This window comes from Chinchilla lanigera, unplaced genomic scaffold (genome assembly GCF_000276665.1).
Source record: "Chinchilla lanigera isolate Chin_1 unplaced genomic scaffold, ChiLan1.0 scaffold00187, whole genome shotgun sequence".
In the NCBI taxonomy this organism is placed as follows: domain Eukaryota; kingdom Metazoa; phylum Chordata; class Mammalia; order Rodentia; family Chinchillidae; genus Chinchilla; species Chinchilla lanigera.
The window spans coordinates 601,294-619,137 of record NW_004955588.1 but is presented as its reverse complement, the minus strand read 5'-3'; the positions used below and the strand labels follow the sequence as shown (position 1 = coordinate 619,137).

Here is a 17,844-nt window from a genome sequence, read left to right as displayed (position 1 = left end):
AATTAAAAATTAACACATAATAGTCTTACACACTAGCTGCAATGTGGAATCTGGTATAGTATCAGTAACTTTTTTATTTATTCTATACTAGGCTTTGAATCCAGAGCCTTACGCACACTAGGCAAAAGCTCTACCACTGAGCTACATCACTGGCCCTTTTTTAAAATTTTGAGACAGGGTCTTGCTAAGTTACCCAGGCTGACCTCGACCTTGTGATCTTCCTGCCTCAGCCACCTGAGTAGCTGGAATTACAGGTATGTGCTACCACACTTGGCTTAAAAGACTATTTTAAAAACCAAATGCAACTTGTAAGAAACACTCCATCACTTAGGACTTTTAAAAAGTAGCAGTCATTTCCACTTTCAGGGACCTGCATGCAGTACTCCAAGCAAAGCTATGTGTTGGCAGAACCTCCCCAAGTCACAATGGAACCTGTATTCGTCTTCTAGCACTTTCCACACGGGTTCAGGAAACCGAGGAAACCTTCCTCTGAATTTTGTGCTCCTTGAAGATGCACCATGTTCTATCCTGTGGCTTCACTCATTCCACTGTAAAAGTGGGCCCAAACGCTTCCTGGTCCTTGGTGTCCTGGGCCACTCATCCAGCCAGTCTCATAGCTCAGTTCCTCAAACAGGCCTTAAACATGCTGGCACATGCTGCTTTCGTGACCTGGAATCATCCCATCTCTTCCTTATTGGCCCATGAACTTCTCATCCTTTGGAGGGCTCATAATTTACCTCCAGGAGCTCACCAAGAGGCTGATCCAGTGTTCACCTTTCTCTCTGGGCACTTCCAGGGATATGGGTCATTCACTACATGCTAGTTCTTCCCTAGATTCAGAGTCTTCAAGGGCCAGTACAGTTGTATGTTCACTTTTGTGGCCTCGGTTCCTAAAATAAAGTAGGCTTGCTCAAAGCGTCTCTTAATACAAAGTGAAACAGCCCCAGGGCAGTAGTGTGAGGTGCATCTGTCACGGTGAGATGGAAGAAAGGGAAGCTGGTTGGATCTGGAGAGCACCAAGTGGAGACACAGAACTCAGCAGAGAAGGAGCTCCACCAAGCCACGCTCCTCCACTCTCACACACAGAGCTACTATTGTGTGAACCAAAAAAGGAAAAATCCTTGCTAAGCTTTATTTAGGCTGTAAGGGTTACAGAGGACACATCTAACCCTACATCCTGCCCCACCCACCCCTCACAGTCCCCGGACAGGCACAGCTACCCGTCCCCTCCAGTCTCACTTCTTCTCCTCCTCTTTCTTGTCCTTCTTGCCATCCTTGGTGGCCTGGGAGGCCAGGGAGCCCATGGCATTTCGGATAGCTTCATTGTTAGGATCCACACCTGGAAGGTTCTCTAGGACACTCTGAAGGAACTCCGGGTCCTGCATCACGTCATAATCATCCTCCTCCTGGAGACACGCAGGTCAGCTCAGCACAGGGAGTGGGCGAGACAGGAGCTGCCCCTGCCCTAGCCCAGCTCTCCTCCTGACAGTGTAGGGCTGGGGCACCTCCAAACAAAGAAGAGGGCAAGGCAGCGGGACACTGTGCCCAGAGGCATGAAAACTCGCCTTTACTACTGACCACACAGACGAGATGCCTAAGAACTCTGCTAATTGCACTTAGAAGGAAAAAGGAGAAGCCAGCACATTCAGGTTTCCCACTACCAGACACCCATTCCTTTTTTTTTTCTTTTTCCCAGACCCTCTTCCTATCCTTCTGGGGAGAGAGTACCCAAGAGTACTGTCCAGACTGCTCCCACCCGCAAGGAAGGGCAATTTCACAACATTGGGATGTTGCCCCCACTTTGGCCAGTTATTCTGTTGGCTTAGCAAGGTGCACACGCCAGAAAGGCGTATGAGCTCCCTTCTGCTCATCCCTGAAACCTAAGGGGAAGGGCTCCAGGCCGTGGGCCAAGGCACTGAACATTAGGGAATCTTCAGCCTGGTGGGGGCAGGGGGTCACTGCTGGCCCTCACCTTGGCTGGCTCAGAGGTGTCCATGGCTGAGCTGGCATCCATGTCGGCTGACTCTGCCTGACCAAACTCTGAGGAAAGGAGGGCAGCCTGCTCAGTTCCACCACCCACTTGACCTCTGCCCCACACCACCAAGCCAATCTGACTCACCTGCTCCCTGCAGGGACATCTGCATGGCATAAGCGATCTGCTCTTCTTCTGTCATACTGCTTAAGTCAGGCAGCCCAGTACGGCTAAACTCTTGCTGGCTGATGGTCATCTTCAGCAGGGCATCGTCTGAGTCTGGGAAAAGGAAGATGGGCAGCAAGGCAGAACTGGTGCCATGCTCCACACAGACCCAACCCCATGCCATTTCTTCAGCCCGGCCCTCCCAAAGTCCTGCTGCCCCACACCCGCTGCAGTGCCTTCCTGCATTTCCTAGTGTTTAGCACCCTTCAGTCCCGGGACTTCAGATTCCACCTCTTTCACCTTCAGTCCCAGTGGCAGCAATCCCAGCCTCAGCGGCAGAGGCTGCAGCTGCCCGCCGGGCCTCCTCCTCCTGTCGCTGCCGCTGCTCTTCCATAGAAACACGAAGGGCCTGGAAAAGGATAGAGCAAGATCAGACATTCCCCAGCCTCAGTCCCAGGTAGCTGGGGAATCAGCTGAGGGGCTGGGAAAGGGGCAGTGACTGGCTTATTATGAGAGGAGGAAATTGGAGGGGACGAAGTGGCATGGGAAAAAGGCAGATGCAGGAGGAGCCTGGGGTTTAATCAGAAGTGGGTAAGACAGGGTTGGACATTGATGCCCTGAGACAGCAAAGAGAATTACAGGCAAGACAGAGTGAAAGGAGGTCTTGGAAAATGAGTACAGGCTATAGGACTGTCCAGCCCTACCATGTATGCAGCAGTGGAGAACAAAGGACCCTGGGCTCTACCTGGGGCCCACATTTGCTTACCAGGGCCAGCTCAGGATCAGCACTGGGATCCACTCCAAATTCAAAGTCACTGGCACCAAGCCCCAGCATGGCACCACCCTCACCAGCCAGAATGGGAGAACTGATGAGTGCATCAGCCAGGCTGGGCCCAGGCGGCACTGTGACCAGATGAGAACCGGTGCCATCTTTGCCATTCAGCGTGTTTACGAAGGCTGTTAGCTTCTCTGTGTTTACCTCCTAGAGAGCGGAGAACACATAACAGACACTCCGCACACCCCGGCAGCCCAATCTGCAGCTTTTCTGGCACATGCCCCCCTCTGGGTGACTGTCCTCCTCATAATCAAAGCAGTGCCCTCCAGTCCTGACTCACCTCTTCCCCAAAATTGATAATGTCAACATTCACTTTCTCTTTCTTAAGGCGTTTAGCCAGTTTCACCAACTGGGAAAAAAGGAAGAAAAAAAATCAAGATATCTATTCCTTGTGAACGGGAAAGGACATACCACACACCAGTACATAGAAATCTGCTGACCTCGCAGGGCCTCCAGCAGGAAAACTGAACTGATACCTGCCTTTTCCACCAGGTGGCCCAACACCTAAGGTGGGCTGTGCCAAGTGTGGAAGACTGCACTCCCCATTCACAAGGGGGCCCCACACCCACCCCTTGGACTCACATCTTTCTCATTGTCCTCCACGGGGCTCCCCACAAAGGCAATGATGCGCATCTTATGATTCTTGCCCTGTCTGTGCTTCAGAGCCAGCTGGAGAAGGAGGGAGGAGAAAGTTTGCAGAGTCAACCCAAGGAGTCACCTAGTTCTTCCCTCTGTCACTTGCTCCTTCCAGTCCTATGTACTACACGTCTACCAGGTCCACCAAAGCGCTCCTGTGAGACCCAACCCTCCCTCCTATTGTGCCTCTCTGGGGATGGGCAGGGGGAACCCTCAGTCCTAGGAATCTCAATTATAACATTCGTAATTCTCCAGGATGCTGAGATTCGTCGCACCATAGCCTTTTTCTCCAAGTACTTCCTAAGGCCCTTCTTGACCCTTGTTCTGGCTCTAGCTCAGGATTCCAGGGATGAGTGGTGTTGGAGGCAGAACCTCAGAGGGAGAGACAATCACCAGGACCAGTAGGACTCACGTGAGCCACGCGGATCCCAGTGCAGAAGGTGATCTTGCCCTTGGGTTGGACGGTGTGGAGCTTGGAGAGGATGCGGCCGGTGTCAGGGGTGAGGGTGGTCAGCACTTCACAGTCACTGAGACAGGGCAACATTTCAATGAGCTCAGATCAGCATGACTCTTGTTTTTTGGTTCTTTTTTGATAGTGTCTCACTATCTATGTCTCTTGACTCAGCCCCACGAAGTACTGGGATTATAGGTATGCACTATTATATCCAGCAAAAAACATTTTTTTTAACTCCTAATTTTTGTTTTTTGCAGTACTGGTAATTAAATCAAGGGCCTTGTACATGGCAAACGCTCTACCACTGAGCTACAACCCCTGCCCTTATTTTATTCTTTAGAGACCTTGATACTGTAACCTCTATTCTTCTTATTAAAATACCTAGTGTTTAGTAGCCACCAACACAGAGAAGATGAGGATGTAAGAAAGCCACCTTCGCAGGTCTGTCGATGTTCTGCCCTAACTCCTCCCATCCTCTCTCTCAGGGCCCTGAGGTTCCTCCACAATAACTGGATGCTACTGTGTGTCCTCCCACCTGTTCCACGTCTACATTTATTTTCAGCTAACAGTAGGTGCAATGGGGTGAAGGTTACCCACTTGAAGATTATCACTTTCTAAAACAGATCACTTCCATGGGTAACAGGATGTGTGGTCCAGAGGCTCTAATCCAAAAGTTTTTTCATTGACTTTTTTTTTTCCTCCTTTTTACAGTGCTGAGGATTGAACCCAGGGCCTTTTCTATTACAGGCAGTGCTCCACACCCAGCCCTGCCCTTAAAATATACTGAGAAAAAAAAAAATGAAACACTATGAGGGCTGAGGATATAGCTCAGGGGCAGAGCACTTGCCTACCATGCGCTAGGTCCTTGGTTCGTTCCCTGGTAACACAAAAAAGTAAGTAACATTAAATAAAAATAAAATATACTGTGAAATTTCATCTCAGGAGACTTAGCTTCAAAACTGCATTAAATCAGGGTAACATTAAACAAATTGCTATTGGTACTTGTACTGAGTTGTAAAGAGTGGGTCTACAGAGGTACGGGCAAAAGCAGCATCACTGTCTCAGTGTGGTGGTGCACACCAGGAGGCTGAAGCAGGAGGATCACTGAGAGTTTCAGCAGTACAGTACCTGCCTGGCAAACACAAGGCCCTGAGTTCAATTCCTGGTACCAAAAAGGAAAAGCAGCATCACAGAATCTGTGGAAGGGCGGCGGCCCACAGGTGTGATGAGTATGCTGAGTGTGCCACAGGATAAAACCAGTCACTCTTAGCCCTTCTCCCCACGCCACATACTTGGCCAGTGTGATGAGGCCCACGTTGTTCTCAGGGTTGCTGCGGGTCTTCGAGTGGCACACTATGTTGACAGCGTCCTGCTGGGCCTGCAGCCGAGTGGGTAAGAAGTCGCCATTGCGCATGTACTCACTGTTGTCCACACTGTCAGACAGGGGTGGAGAAAAGGAGAGAAATGTAGGGGCTCGCTGACATCCTCTTCAGTTTTGTTTTGTTTTTTCCTTGCCAGTCTGGGCCCCTGTTCAGCACCTCTCGGGAAAGGTGCACTGTGGGAAAGCAAAGAGCCTATCTTTGTAGAACACAGAGTCACTGGCACATTTTTAAAAATCTTTTAACATACAGCATAAGAGCACAAATACCTTTTATATTTTGTTTTGAATTTTATTTATTTTTTTGAGACAGTCTTGCTATGCAGTTCAGGCTGGCCTTGAATTTACAGTAATTCTCCTGTCTTACCCTCCCAACGTGCTGAGATTAGAGAGATGTGCCACCACATCTGGCTTTAATTTTTTATTAGCACATTTGCAGTAGTATATAATAATTACAGTCATCATGGGGAGTTCATACATGCACATAACACATCTTAATTCTTTTTACCCCCCCCCCTTTTTTTGAGACAGGGTCTCAGTACATAGGCCTCTAACTCAAAATCCTCCAGCCTCAGCCTCCCAAGCTACAGGTGTGTACCACACCTGGTGACAAGAGCCATGTCCTCGATTTATTACTCAGAATGACCAGAGGAGGAAAAATTTTTAACTCTCTACAAGTGCTTCTTATAAGCACTGAAGACTACAACCTAGGGGCTGGGAATGTAGCTCAGCGGCACAAAGCCATCCTGGCAAGCGCAAGGTCGTGAGTTCGATTCCTGGTACCAGAAAAAAAAAAAACACAAAACAAAACAAATCAAAAAAAACCTACAACTAGTGATGTACTACTACTTCCTTAAGCTTTGTCACTGATGAGTACTTTAAAGTCTACCATTAGAAGGACTATTTGAAATGTAGGGAATGAAGAAAGAAAGTATTTATAAAATAACACCCACTGAGTGTAAGAAAGCACAATACAACAATCTGATTAAGATGGTCGTGGTAGCGCAGGCCTATAATCCCAGCACTCGGAAGGCTGAGGCGAGAGGACTGCCACAGGTATGAGGCCAGCCTGGGGTACATAGTTCAAGGTCAGCCTAAACTATACAGCTGTCTCCCTACCTCCCCCAAAAAATCTGATTAAATGTTTAATAGCTTTAGCAGCTGCACTAAATAATGAAAATGAGGTTTCACTGAATCTCACCTATAGCCCTTTCCCTGAAACTTTTCACACTCTAAAAAATCCAGATAATATGAAATGTAAGTCCCAGTTTCCCAGAGACCAAAAAGCAGGCACCTAAAGTAATTATGTAAGTCCCTATAGCAGATCAATTCTTTTTTGTTGTCGCTGCTGCTTTTGCAGAACTAGGGATTTAATCCAGGGCTTTCCCACTGAACTACAAGCCCAGACCCTTTTTTATTTTGAGATAGGGTCTTGAAAAATTGCCCCAGCCTGGGCTCAAACTTGGGATCCTCCTGCTTCAGTCTCCAGAGCACTGGGATTATGGCATGTGCCAGTGGATCAATTCTTGACGACCTCTGATCTCTAACAGTCCGTGATTCCACTTGTGCTAGACTCGCTGAGGAAGCGGTGCCCAAATGAGACACCTCACTTCTACTGGCGAACAAAATATCAGCTTGGGGAAATTTTTTTTAGAATGTTTTGTCTGGCAATAAATGCAAGCCAAAAATGATAAACAGATGTATTTAAGCAGCTACTGAATGCCAGGTGTGGTGGCACATGCCTGTAATCCCAGTACTTGGAAGCTGAGGTAGGACAATTGCCATGAGTTCGAGGCCAGCCTGAATTGCAGAGCAAGACCTTTTCTTAAAAAAAAAAAAGGAAGAAACCACTAGAAAACAAGCAAAAAAAGGAATGTAGGGCAGTGTTCAGGCAGACTCAAATTCGTACCCTGCTACTTTCTAACTCTATGATCCTAAGGAAGTTGCTTAATTTCTCTAAGGTTCAGTTACTTCACCTGTAAAGTGGGTTTTATTGTACCCATACCTACAGGGTAGTCATGAGGATTAAATGCAGGGAAACTGGCAGCACAGTATCTAACAATATAAGCATGAAACAAAGACCAGTTCTTTGAGCAGAAGCTCAATCACACACCTCTCAACAAACAACACAAAGGAGGTCAAGGGCTAACTCTATTGCCCACGCAAGTGACACTTTCTTCACTGATACATTGTTTTCAATTCTCCCAGCAGAGAAGTAACTGCCTCTCAAGGTCTAATAAAGTGGAAGTCTAAATACAGTACATAAAAAAGGAAGGCTCTGAGTAGGTTTAGAAGGGACAGCTACTAAGATTAAGGACTGTGGGCAAAACCAGCAGATGGATAAGGCTGGAAGAAAATTGTGTTATGCGTAAGAAAGGGGGCTTGTGAGGTAGGAGAAGGGCAGCAGTTCTCCCTCTTGTCATGAATCACAACCCATGATAGGGTAGGGTACTGGTGCAGTAGAAACACAGGTGCCCTAAGCCCTGGGTATGTAGCCTTAAAAGATACATTTTAGTTTTCTAGATCTTTTTTTTTCTCTTTTTGAGACAGGGTCTCGCTATGCAGTTCAGGCTGGCCTTGAGCTCACTTTGTAGCCCAGGCTGGTCTCCAACTCACAGCAATCCTCCTCTGTAGGATTACAGGCCACCACGCCCAGCTCAATTTTCTCAATCTTGGGCTTGATATGAATGGAATAATACATGTATCTGCAATAACTTTTGCAAACAGTATGCAAATTCCAAAAAAAAAAATACCGTATCAAAATAAGGGTATAGGGTATTTGTCAACCATTCCGTGAAGTCTTCATTTTAAAGGAGAAAACAAGCTGGGTGTAGTGGCACACACCTGTAGTCCCAGCTACTCAGGAAGCTGAGGCAGTTGAAGCCGGAGGATCCTACACTCAAGCACAGCTTGGGCAATTAGTGAGACGCCCCCTCAAAATAAAAAAAGGACTGGGGATATAGATCACTATGAAGACCCTGGGTTCAACCCTCAGTACCACAAACAAAACAAAAATCTTGGAACTGAGGCAGAATCTGTTTTTTTCCTTGCATTAGTGGAGATTGAATCAAATGCCTCACACACGCTGAACAAGCGGTGCGCCACAGAGCTACACCCCCTGCCACAGGAGGATCTCTTCAAACAACATAGTAAGGGGCTGGGAGGGCTGGGGATTTAGCTCAGCGGCAAAGCGCCTGCCTGGCAAGCTCAAGGTCGTGAGTTCGGTTCCCGGTACCAAAGAAAAACCAAAAAAAAAAGAATTAAAAAAAGGTAAGGGGCTGGGGATTTAGCTCAACAGCACAGTGCCTGCCTGGCAAGCCCAAGGTCGTGAGTTCGATTCCGGAAGAAAAACAGCATAGTGAGACCTCTCTTTTTAGAAGGGGGATAGGGTTGCTGAGAATGTAGCTCAGTGGCAGAGTCCCTGTCTAGTATGTATGATATTGTGGTCCAACACCCAACACCAAAAGGGGGAAAACACAGAAAACCTCAGGTGACTGGACTTCCCTGCACAGCAGATTAAGAGGAAAGTCAAACAGACTAGGGAAGTCAAGTTCCTCTAGAGAATTCTGATGCTGGCAAAGCAGGAAGCCCTATGGAAGACAGAAGTGGCCCTCATTATTCTGTTCTTGAGCTATTATAATTCAATGTCAGTATGTCTCTCTCATCCTAACCCCTCCTCTTACACATCAACCCAGATCAATATTCTTAAATGCCACAACGCCACATGGAAAGCAGAGCACTGGGGCTTGAACCCAGAGCCTTTGCACTGAGCTCAATCCCCATCATTTTTTATTTCTAAGACAAGATCTCAATAATTGCTGCGCAATCTGGGCTGGGCTGGAACTTGTAATCCTCCTAACTCAGCTTCCTAGAGTGCATGGTTAAATGCCTTTTTTTTTTTTTTTTTTTTTTTTTTTCTTTTTGAGACAGGGTCTTGTTATGTAGTTCAGGCTGGCCTTGAGCTCACTCTGTAGCCCAGGATGGTCTCAAACTCACAAAGATCCTCCTGCCTCAGCCTCCCAAGTGCTGGGATTACAGGCTTAAGTGCCATTTGTACTTAGCTCTGCCTCTACCACTCATTGGGTTTTAATAGTCTTTTACAGAAGGTAGGCAGCAACCTCAGTTAACATTCATGGTCTTCTCTCTGATCCCATCTCTCTTTCAAAAAAAAGGGAACTACCTTAAACAAGTTATACATAACACATATACTCACTGGTCTATTTCCTGCTCTCTAGCATGCTGGATGTTTATACTTCACCAGGTTTGTATCTGCCTCAGCACCACCACCACCCATCCACATACCTGTAATGTTCTAATGCCTTCTCTCAAGGTTAGTCTAAGTCCCTTCGAGGCTCCTCCCATATCGTTTTCTTTTAAGTTTTTTTTTTTGTTTTTTTTTTGGTTTTTCTCCGGTACCGGAACCGAACTCATGACCTTGCACTTGCCAGGCAGGCGCTTTTGCCGCTGAGCTAAATCCCCAGCCCCTTCTTTTAAGTTTTTTAAGACAGGGTCTCACTGTGTAGTCCAGGCTGGTCTTGAACTCATTATGTAGCCCAGGCTGGACTCAAAATCTCAGCAATTCTCCTGCCTCAGCCTCCTGCATGCTGGGATTACAGCCATGCACCACCACACCTGGCTGACATTTTTTCCTGGAGTATTCCCAAGTGCCTTGGCCACGAACACATACCCAGTACTCTATAGTTTACAAAACACTACCACAAGTATTTTATTTTCTTGTAGATACCACTATAATCAACAACTTGTACATATATTTCAGATAGATATTACTATAATCACCAATTTAGATATATTTACTAACATTCTCAAGAACAAGCAACTAAAAAAAAAAAAAAGCAACTGCTAAATACCAGAAAACACATTCTTTTGGGTTCCAAATCCTGTCTTCTTTCTACTCAACATATTCTCTCCTAGAAGTTGCCAGACTTAGCAAACAAAAATGAGTCCTAATTAAATTTGAATTTCAGACAAACAAGTCACTTTTTAGTGCAATACATAAGAGACACTTAAACAATTATCAGAAAATCAAATCTAACTGGACAACCTGTATTTATCTCGGGGGCTATCCCGTCTCCCCTAAAAAAGAGAAACCTCTTGCGTGTCTGTTCCTTTTAACTGGTGTTTGTGTACTATTCTGTATTATTTTCTATGCTCACATTTAAAAGCTTTTGAAACCTTGCAAAAGTTTATGTCCTTGGCTTCAAAGCGGACTCAGAAACTCAGCTCAGGTCTGGGCCTGAAGAGAGCTGGCTCATCGAACGAGAGCCTTTGTGGAAACCAGTCCTGGATTTAAATCCCGGCAGTTGTGTGACGGGACAAGTCACTTAAAATCGTCGACACTCATCTATAATACAGAAGGTTATTTACCTTAAATGAGGTTTAAGTGAAATAAAGTAAGTAAACTGCCTGACACATTGAAAACCATCTGTAAGCTGTAACTTTGACGATAGTACAGGAAAAGGTAATGGAGTTGGAGCGGTGAGTGGGGTAATTTATAATCGCTCTTCCTAGCATTTATTTTGAGTCCAGATGCACGCTAAAGGCAGACCCGGGGCTGGTCTAGAGAGGACGTCGCTGTAGTGAAGCAAGACGGTACGGACGGGCTGGTCGATGGCTGCCCACAGGCTGGCTGCCAGGGCCGTCCTCAGCCGGGCCCCAGGATGACTCAGGGAGCCGCCCGGCCGCTCCCCGCCGGCCCCACCGCCTCACCTCGCCTCCCGGCCCTGCGCCCCCACCCCAGGCTCCCCCGGCCGGGTTCTGCGCTCCACCACCCCCGTACAGGCCCGGGCCGCGGGCCCCGAGGAGTTCCTCACCAAACCATAGTACTTTCCAACACCATCTTGCTGCCTTCCTCTGTCCAGACCGGTTCTCTGACTGCCTAACAAAAGCCCCTCCAATTGGCCCGGCAGTGTCCACCAACCAAAGACCTTGGCTTGGCACGCTGGTCCGGCCTCCATTCCTTCGCGTTGCATTCTGGGAGTTGTAGGCTCAGACAAAATAAAAGCGACGTCTCCGGGAGCGGATGGAGAGGGTTACCACGGTAATGTAAAAAAGACGACCTACTTGTGGTAGGGCGTCGTGGCTCACGTCTGTACTTCCAGCACTCAGGAGGCTGAAGCAGGAGGGGATCTTTGCGAGTTCGAGACCAGCCTGGGCTACAGGAGCTCGAGGCCGGCCTGAACTGCATAGTGAGATCCTGTCTCAAAAAAAAAAAAAAAAAAAAATCCAATTTTTAAAAATTAGACCAGGCGAGGATCTCCAACTTTATTTTCCTGTGATCTTGATTTCCCTTTGTATCTAAATCTAGTGGACAGCTATAAACACTTGCTGCCAGCCACCACTAGAGGGACCCTTTGACCGCAGAGAGATGTAACCCAACGCTTTCGCAGTTGTAATGCCCTGAAGAGGGAGACCATTTGTGCTTAAAACACATTCACATCCAATTTCTATTAGGGAAAAACATTGTTCTCTTATTGAGCCTCAGTAAAAGATAAACCTAGCCAGGAATGGCGTTGCATGCCTGTAATCCCTGCAGACAGCTGAGGCAATTTTAGTCCAGCCCAGGCTATGTGCTGAGAACTTGTCTCAAAAAACAAAGACAAAATAAAGAAACAAAAAAGGCTAGCCTGTGGCAAAGTCCAATTTAAACCTGAGGATCCCCAGTTCCTCTTCCATCCAATCTTTCTAGCACAAGTTTTTTTTTTTCTGAAGCACTTCATGCTCTCTCCAGTTGCCATGGCCATCATTCCCAATCCACATCACCCAACGGGTCTGTTTTGTTTTGTTTTTTTCAGACAGGCTCTAGTGCACTATGCAGTTCAGGCTGGCCTTGAGCTCACTTTGTGGCCCAGGCTGGTTTCGAACTCATAACCATCCTCCTGCCTCAGCCTCCCAAGTGCTGGGATTACAAGCCTGCGCCACTACACCTGGCTTTACGCCTTTTTTTTTAATACATTCTGGTGGAACACTGTTAACAGACTGGTCTCTCATTTTTTTTCCCAATTCTGTGGGATCAAATTCAGCACCTCACATGAGGCAAGCACTTTTTCACGAAACTACACCGCCAGCTCTAAACTTGTTTTATCGTTTTAAAAAACATTCCATGATTCTCCACTGTCTATAAAGTTTCTCAGCCTACATGCAGTTTCTAATGTTGCCTCCACCAGTACTTAGTTCAGTATGCTTACCACCATCTCTTCCTTGTTCTCTAAAACAGACCATTCTCATGGTCCTAGGTCCTTGTGCTGAAATGAAACTTTCCCCAATGCTTGCAGCCTACAATAACCTCTGATTTCCTTCCACTTTTATATTTTGTACCATTCTTTCAAAGAGCTTAAATCCTTAGCAGTTATCACATCTAATTTTTTCTAATGTGTTTGTTTTCCTCCTGGACATTATAAATGCTTGAAGCCAAGTTCTTCTTTTGATCTCCAAATACTCTGGACATAGCTGCTACATTCTACATACTTGTAAGAATTTTTTTTAACAATGATCTCGCCGGGCGTGGTGGCGCATGCCTGTAATCCCAGCACCTGTGATACTGAGGCAGGAGGATCACTGTGAGTTCAAGACCAGCCCGGGCTACAAAGTGAGTTCAAAGCTAGCCTGAACTGCAGAGCAAGACCCTGACTCAAAAAGACAAAAAAAAAAAAAAAAAAATCTTAACAGGACAGGGAACAGTGGTATGGAAAGGAACGATGTTTAGTGAACTTGTTTTTCTAAAGCTTCCCTACCTTGGAATAAACCCAACTCACTCTTTGCCCAGTTTCCTATCAAAGTAAAAGAGCCTACACTCAACCTCGTGGAAAGCAGTCTTCGTGATTTTGTGATAACCCTACAGCCAAGTACCCAGAAGATTGAAAGGCAGGGAACTTATGGCCAACCAATATCCAGCTTGCTTCCCTGTCTTCCTTTCTTCAAACCTGAGTAAACCTTGAGCTTTCAACTCAAATCCCTGTTAAATTATAGTGAAGGGGCTGGAAAGAAGGTAATGAGAGCCAGAGTTGGACTGAATGCAGTAAGAGAACTAGAAAGGATGGTAACATGAACAGAACAGAGCTTGGGTGACAGAAGTGGAGCAGACGAATATGAAGAAGGGAGAAGGCAGGAGGGATAGCACGGGGGTAAAGCACTTGCTTATTAGCATGTTCAGGTTCCTGGGTTCAGTCCCCAACACCAAAAAGACACAAGCAGGAGTAACAACAAAGTAGAAAAAGGTAGTCTACATAAATGATGCAAGTTTAATACATTAAAACCAGGTATTTATTACTTTTAAACTGCATTTGCCATTTCTGAACAATACAAAGTAGAGCAAATAGTAACACTTCATAAAAATGTTGAGTCCCTATTCCTTTCCCTACGACCCTCCCTCAAATATTCCCTCCCACCCCTTACAGAACTCTGTCCTGAATAAAACACTTAAATACATCATAAATAGTAAATTATGAAAAATAATAGCAAGAATTGTTTCTTTTCTTCTTGTAAAAAAGAACATGGCAGCAAAGACAGGGAGCCAGAAACTGGCTGGGGTGTCTAATATAGACAGTTGCTTGGGGCACAGGCTAACCTACGACCACGGTCGGGCGGGATGGAGGAGAGACTGTAGGAGAGACTGTAGGACTGCGACAATCTGCCTCAGACACCAGGTCGCCTTCTTCCCCTGACCAGAGCAGACCAACCGGATGGACAACCACAACTGAGATGGACAACCACAACCGAGATGGACAGGAGAGGGCTTACGGGCCTCAATTCCAAATTCCCTGCACAAAGAGTGGGAGCAGAGCATAGGCACAGCCATGAAGTCCCCGAGGTACGTGTCTGCCAGGCCCCATGAACTGAAGAGAGCCTTCTCTCACCTCCCCGCCTGTTCAACAGACACAGGTATCTCTGTCCACCTCAGCTCTACAAATAGCAGAACACCATTTGGAAAGATGGGGAGAACAGAGAAGTCTCCTTTGAAGAGTGGTCTAAAATCCATTTGATAAATCTTCATATTTAGAAAAATGACTAGAATACATCTCAAACTGCAAAGGCTTAGTAACCGTTACAGCCTGGCAATGAGTGGGGTCCTGCCTAAGAAGGATTCTCATCTCCTCACCCATGGCAGCCCCACTGTTTTAACAAAAGGGGCAAAGATGAGCCCATGTCCTATTCTTTTCATCCCTTCAGCCTTAAGAATTTCATCATCCTATGAGGAGATGAAAAGCTGCTGCAGGCACAGCGATCACATTTCTGTTTCACAAAAACCGGGGCTCATCTGCAGGAACCCTATGGGCAGGGATCTCTGACTTTTGGAGTTCTGATCTAAAACTGGCTTCAAATTGTGCTGTGTGCTCTTTGTTCTTGTCCTTTTTAAAGAAAAAAGGAGAAGGATGGAGACGGTTACACACCCTTATTCCCCGAAAACCCTTTATAACAACTATAGAGGTCTTCCTCCAGGGACAAGAGGAAGAGGGTACGGGATCGTGCGCCAGCCGGTCTGTCCTGAAGAAATTAAGTCCAGCTCCTGGTGAAAGATGCACAAAGGGAGGAAAACCACAAAGTCCAGCAACCCCATTTCCAGCACACACAATGGGAGTTTGAAGAAATTCAACTGTGGAAGCCAAGGATGGCCTGTCACAACTCTGCCAGCCGGCTCTGGAGTGGAAGGACTGCTGCTGTCCTCAACTGTCCAAGGCACTGATGCCCACTCAGAAGATGGGGAAGAACAGCTTCTTCCTCCTGACGGAGATGGGGAGCTCCCCTAGCTCCCTATTAAACTCCTTTTTTGTTCATTTTTGATGATCAGGAAGAAAACTGAGCATTCCTGGGCAAGGGCGGACATCTTGATATCACAGAGACGGTGGGGTCTTGTTTCAGGTCTTCTGAGGTTTGTTGCTCACTGAGAAGGAAAAGGATGTAAAGTTAAGGATGTGGAGCATGAGATTAGGAGGTAGGTATGGAATTCAAGTTAACTTAAACCTAGGTAGCAAAGTCAAGACACTTTCTTCTATTTCACCCTCATTTTCCAGTGATGTTACCAAAATAATAAAATTTATAAATAGCAAGTTGTAGGAGGCACCCAGGCCCTGTAACCTTGTCCATTACTTTTTTTAACCCCTCCCCATAACCTTCCAGCTCCGTTCTGTCAGTGATTTCCTTTACACCCTCCAGAAACCCTCCCCCACACCCCAGACACTCACGTGAGGTAACTGCTCCTCTGTAATTTCAAGCTTTTCCATGGCTGAACTAAGAGGAGAGAAAGAGAAGCAAAGAATTGGAAGATTAAAAAAAAGGATTTTCTTGTAAGGTCAAATCTTATACTGCTTCTTCATGTCCCTTCAGAATCAATTTAGAATTCAGAGAAAGAGATGCTAATAGATTTAAAAAGCACATTGTTTTAGTTTTTCTTTTCTTTTTCTTTTACAGCACCAAGGATGAAACCTGAGGCCTTGAGTATTCTGAGTGAGCAAGCACTCTACCACTGAGCCCCACAAACTTTGTGTTTATTTTGAGAGAGGGTCTCACTAATTTGTCCAGATTAGCCTCAAACTTGCAATCCTCCTGCCGTAGCCTCCCAAGTAGCTGATATTAGAGCTGTGTGGCTGACCATGGCTGGCCCTTTAAGAATTTTAAAATAATAACAATAACAACAATAATAATATAATTATTATTTATAGTTATTATTATTTATAATTATTATTTATATAATTATTATTTATTATATTATTTATATATTTTATTATTATTATTAATAATAATTATTATTATTATTATTATTCTCTTTGAGATAAGGTCTCACTAGGCAGTTCAGGCTGACCTTAAGCTCACCTTGTAGCCCAGGCTGGTCTGGAACTTGCAATGATCCTCCTGCCTCAGCCTCCCAAGTGCTGGGATCACAGGCATGTGCCACCACACCTGGCTATTATTATTTTATTATTATTATTTTTGTTTTTTGAAATAAGATCTCACTACATAGTCCAGGTTGGCCTTGAACTTGCCATGTAGCCCAGGCTGGGCAGAAGCTTGTGATCCTCCTGCCCCTACCTTCCAAATTCTAGAATTATAAATTTGAGACACTGTGCCTTGCTTTAAAACTCCAGAATATATGCCTAATGAATTGAGTGATCTAGCTAAGGAGGTTTCTAAGCAAAGTACTGAAGATATCTTTTTTTATTTTTAGTGGTAGTATGAGGGACTGAACCCAGAGCCTCACACATACTAACCGTATGTTCTACCACCAGCTCTATCACTTGCTGCTTTGAGGCTTATAGTAAAATGGAAGAGAACTAAATAAAGAGAAAAAAATATGAAAAAGCCAGAACTTAAGAGAAATTTTTTAAAACTTTGAACTCCAGAGAAAAATCAATTCTAAAATTAACTTTTTTTAAAAAAAGTCCTAGGGATTGAATCAGGGCCTTTGCACTGAGCTACTTCCTCAGCTGTTCATTTGTTTTCTCTTCTCTCTTTTCGTTTCAAGACAGGGGCCTCATTAAATGACTAAGGTATGTATCCAAGTTCGTTTCAAAATTGTGATCCTCCTGCCTCAGCTCCCAGTCTGCTGGGATTACAGATGTCCACTACCATACTGACCTTAAAATTGAAAAATTCTGAGCAAGGATCAAATCCAGGGCACTGTCAAGAAAATAGTTTCTAAAGATGAAGCCAAGGGTATGACTCTAAGATATTTGATTAAGACCTCAGAAAAAGAGCTGAGCATGGTGGCACATGTCTGTGATCCCAGCACTCTGGGAGGCTTAGGCAACTTTGAGTTTGTGCCCAGTCTGGACAATTTAGTAAGTACCCTGTCTCAAGACCAAAAAAGGGAAGGGAATGTAGCTTGGCACGAAGGCCCTGGATTCAATCCCCAGTACCACCAAAATAAAGATGTATAAATTTTTAAAATAAAAACAAATTACAAGAGGCTGAGAGAGTAGCTCACTGACAGAGTACTTGCCTACCATGTATGAGGCCTTGGGTTCAATCACCAACCAGCACTGCAAAAGCAAACAGAAAGATCACGGACATGTTCTGACAGAGCCTCTCAACTGAAAAAATAGGATATCTAAAAAGTGGACAGCTTATCAAGAAGACATTTATGAGTATGCATCTGTCTAATGGAGTGAATCTCAGTGATAATCAGAGGAAGGAAGTAAAATCTATGAGGAAATTATATCAGCAAAAACACTGCCAGTTTGGGTCAAATGGGGCAGAGAATGCAAAATGAAGAACCCGTCAGATCCCGCCCCCCATCTTGTACTGGAAAGAAGTAGGCTGAGAAAACTGCTTAAATGTAAACACATTCTAGTTTTCACAGAAAAGGAAAACTCAAGACAAAATCCAGAGTCCAAAGGGTGAAGCTAAGAGCCATGAAAAATTTTCTCACACTTTAAGGTCTAGTCAAATAA

At 45.4% G+C, this 17,844-nt stretch overlaps 2 protein-coding genes across 7 annotated transcripts in view; both read right to left on the bottom strand.

Moving 5' to 3' along the window:
* Nucleotides 1–1,097: 1,097 nt before the first annotated feature.
* Psmd4 (proteasome 26S subunit, non-ATPase 4) lies at nt 1,098–11,375 on the bottom strand. Of its 2 annotated transcripts, none has more exons than XM_005414507.2 (10): nt 11,272–11,375; nt 5,355–5,495; nt 4,021–4,135; nt 3,555–3,641; nt 3,253–3,321; nt 2,904–3,119; nt 2,429–2,546; nt 2,120–2,251; nt 1,973–2,040; nt 1,098–1,406 (listed from the first exon to the last, which is right to left on the bottom strand). In XM_005414507.2, exons 1-10 carry the CDS (start codon nt 11,295–11,297, stop codon nt 1,236–1,238), a joined length of 1,143 nt encoding a protein of 380 aa, XP_005414564.1. In that variant the 5' UTR covers nt 11,298–11,375; the 3' UTR covers nt 1,098–1,235. The 2 variants fall into 2 exon arrangements, with proteins under 2 accessions (XP_005414564.1, XP_005414565.1); XM_005414508.2 differs by having other exon boundaries at nt 2,438–2,546.
* A 2,303-nt stretch (nt 11,376–13,678) lies between these two features.
* Nucleotides 13,679–17,844, bottom strand: part of Pip5k1a (phosphatidylinositol-4-phosphate 5-kinase, type I, alpha) — a 49,642-nt gene continuing 45,476 nt past the window's right edge. For 3 of the 5 annotated variants that reach the window (XM_013509930.1, XM_013509928.1, XM_013509927.1), the window contains 2 exons: nt 15,640–15,685; nt 13,679–15,338 (listed from right to left, as the gene is read on the bottom strand). In XM_013509930.1, the coding sequence (XP_013365384.1) occupies nt 15,336–15,338; nt 15,640–15,685 (49 nt within the window). In that variant the 3' untranslated portion in view covers nt 13,679–15,335. Of the gene's footprint in view, nt 15,339–15,639; nt 15,686–17,393; nt 17,434–17,844 lie in introns of those variants that run through there. The other 2 variants (XR_001232530.1, XM_013509929.1) reach the window with 2 other exon arrangements.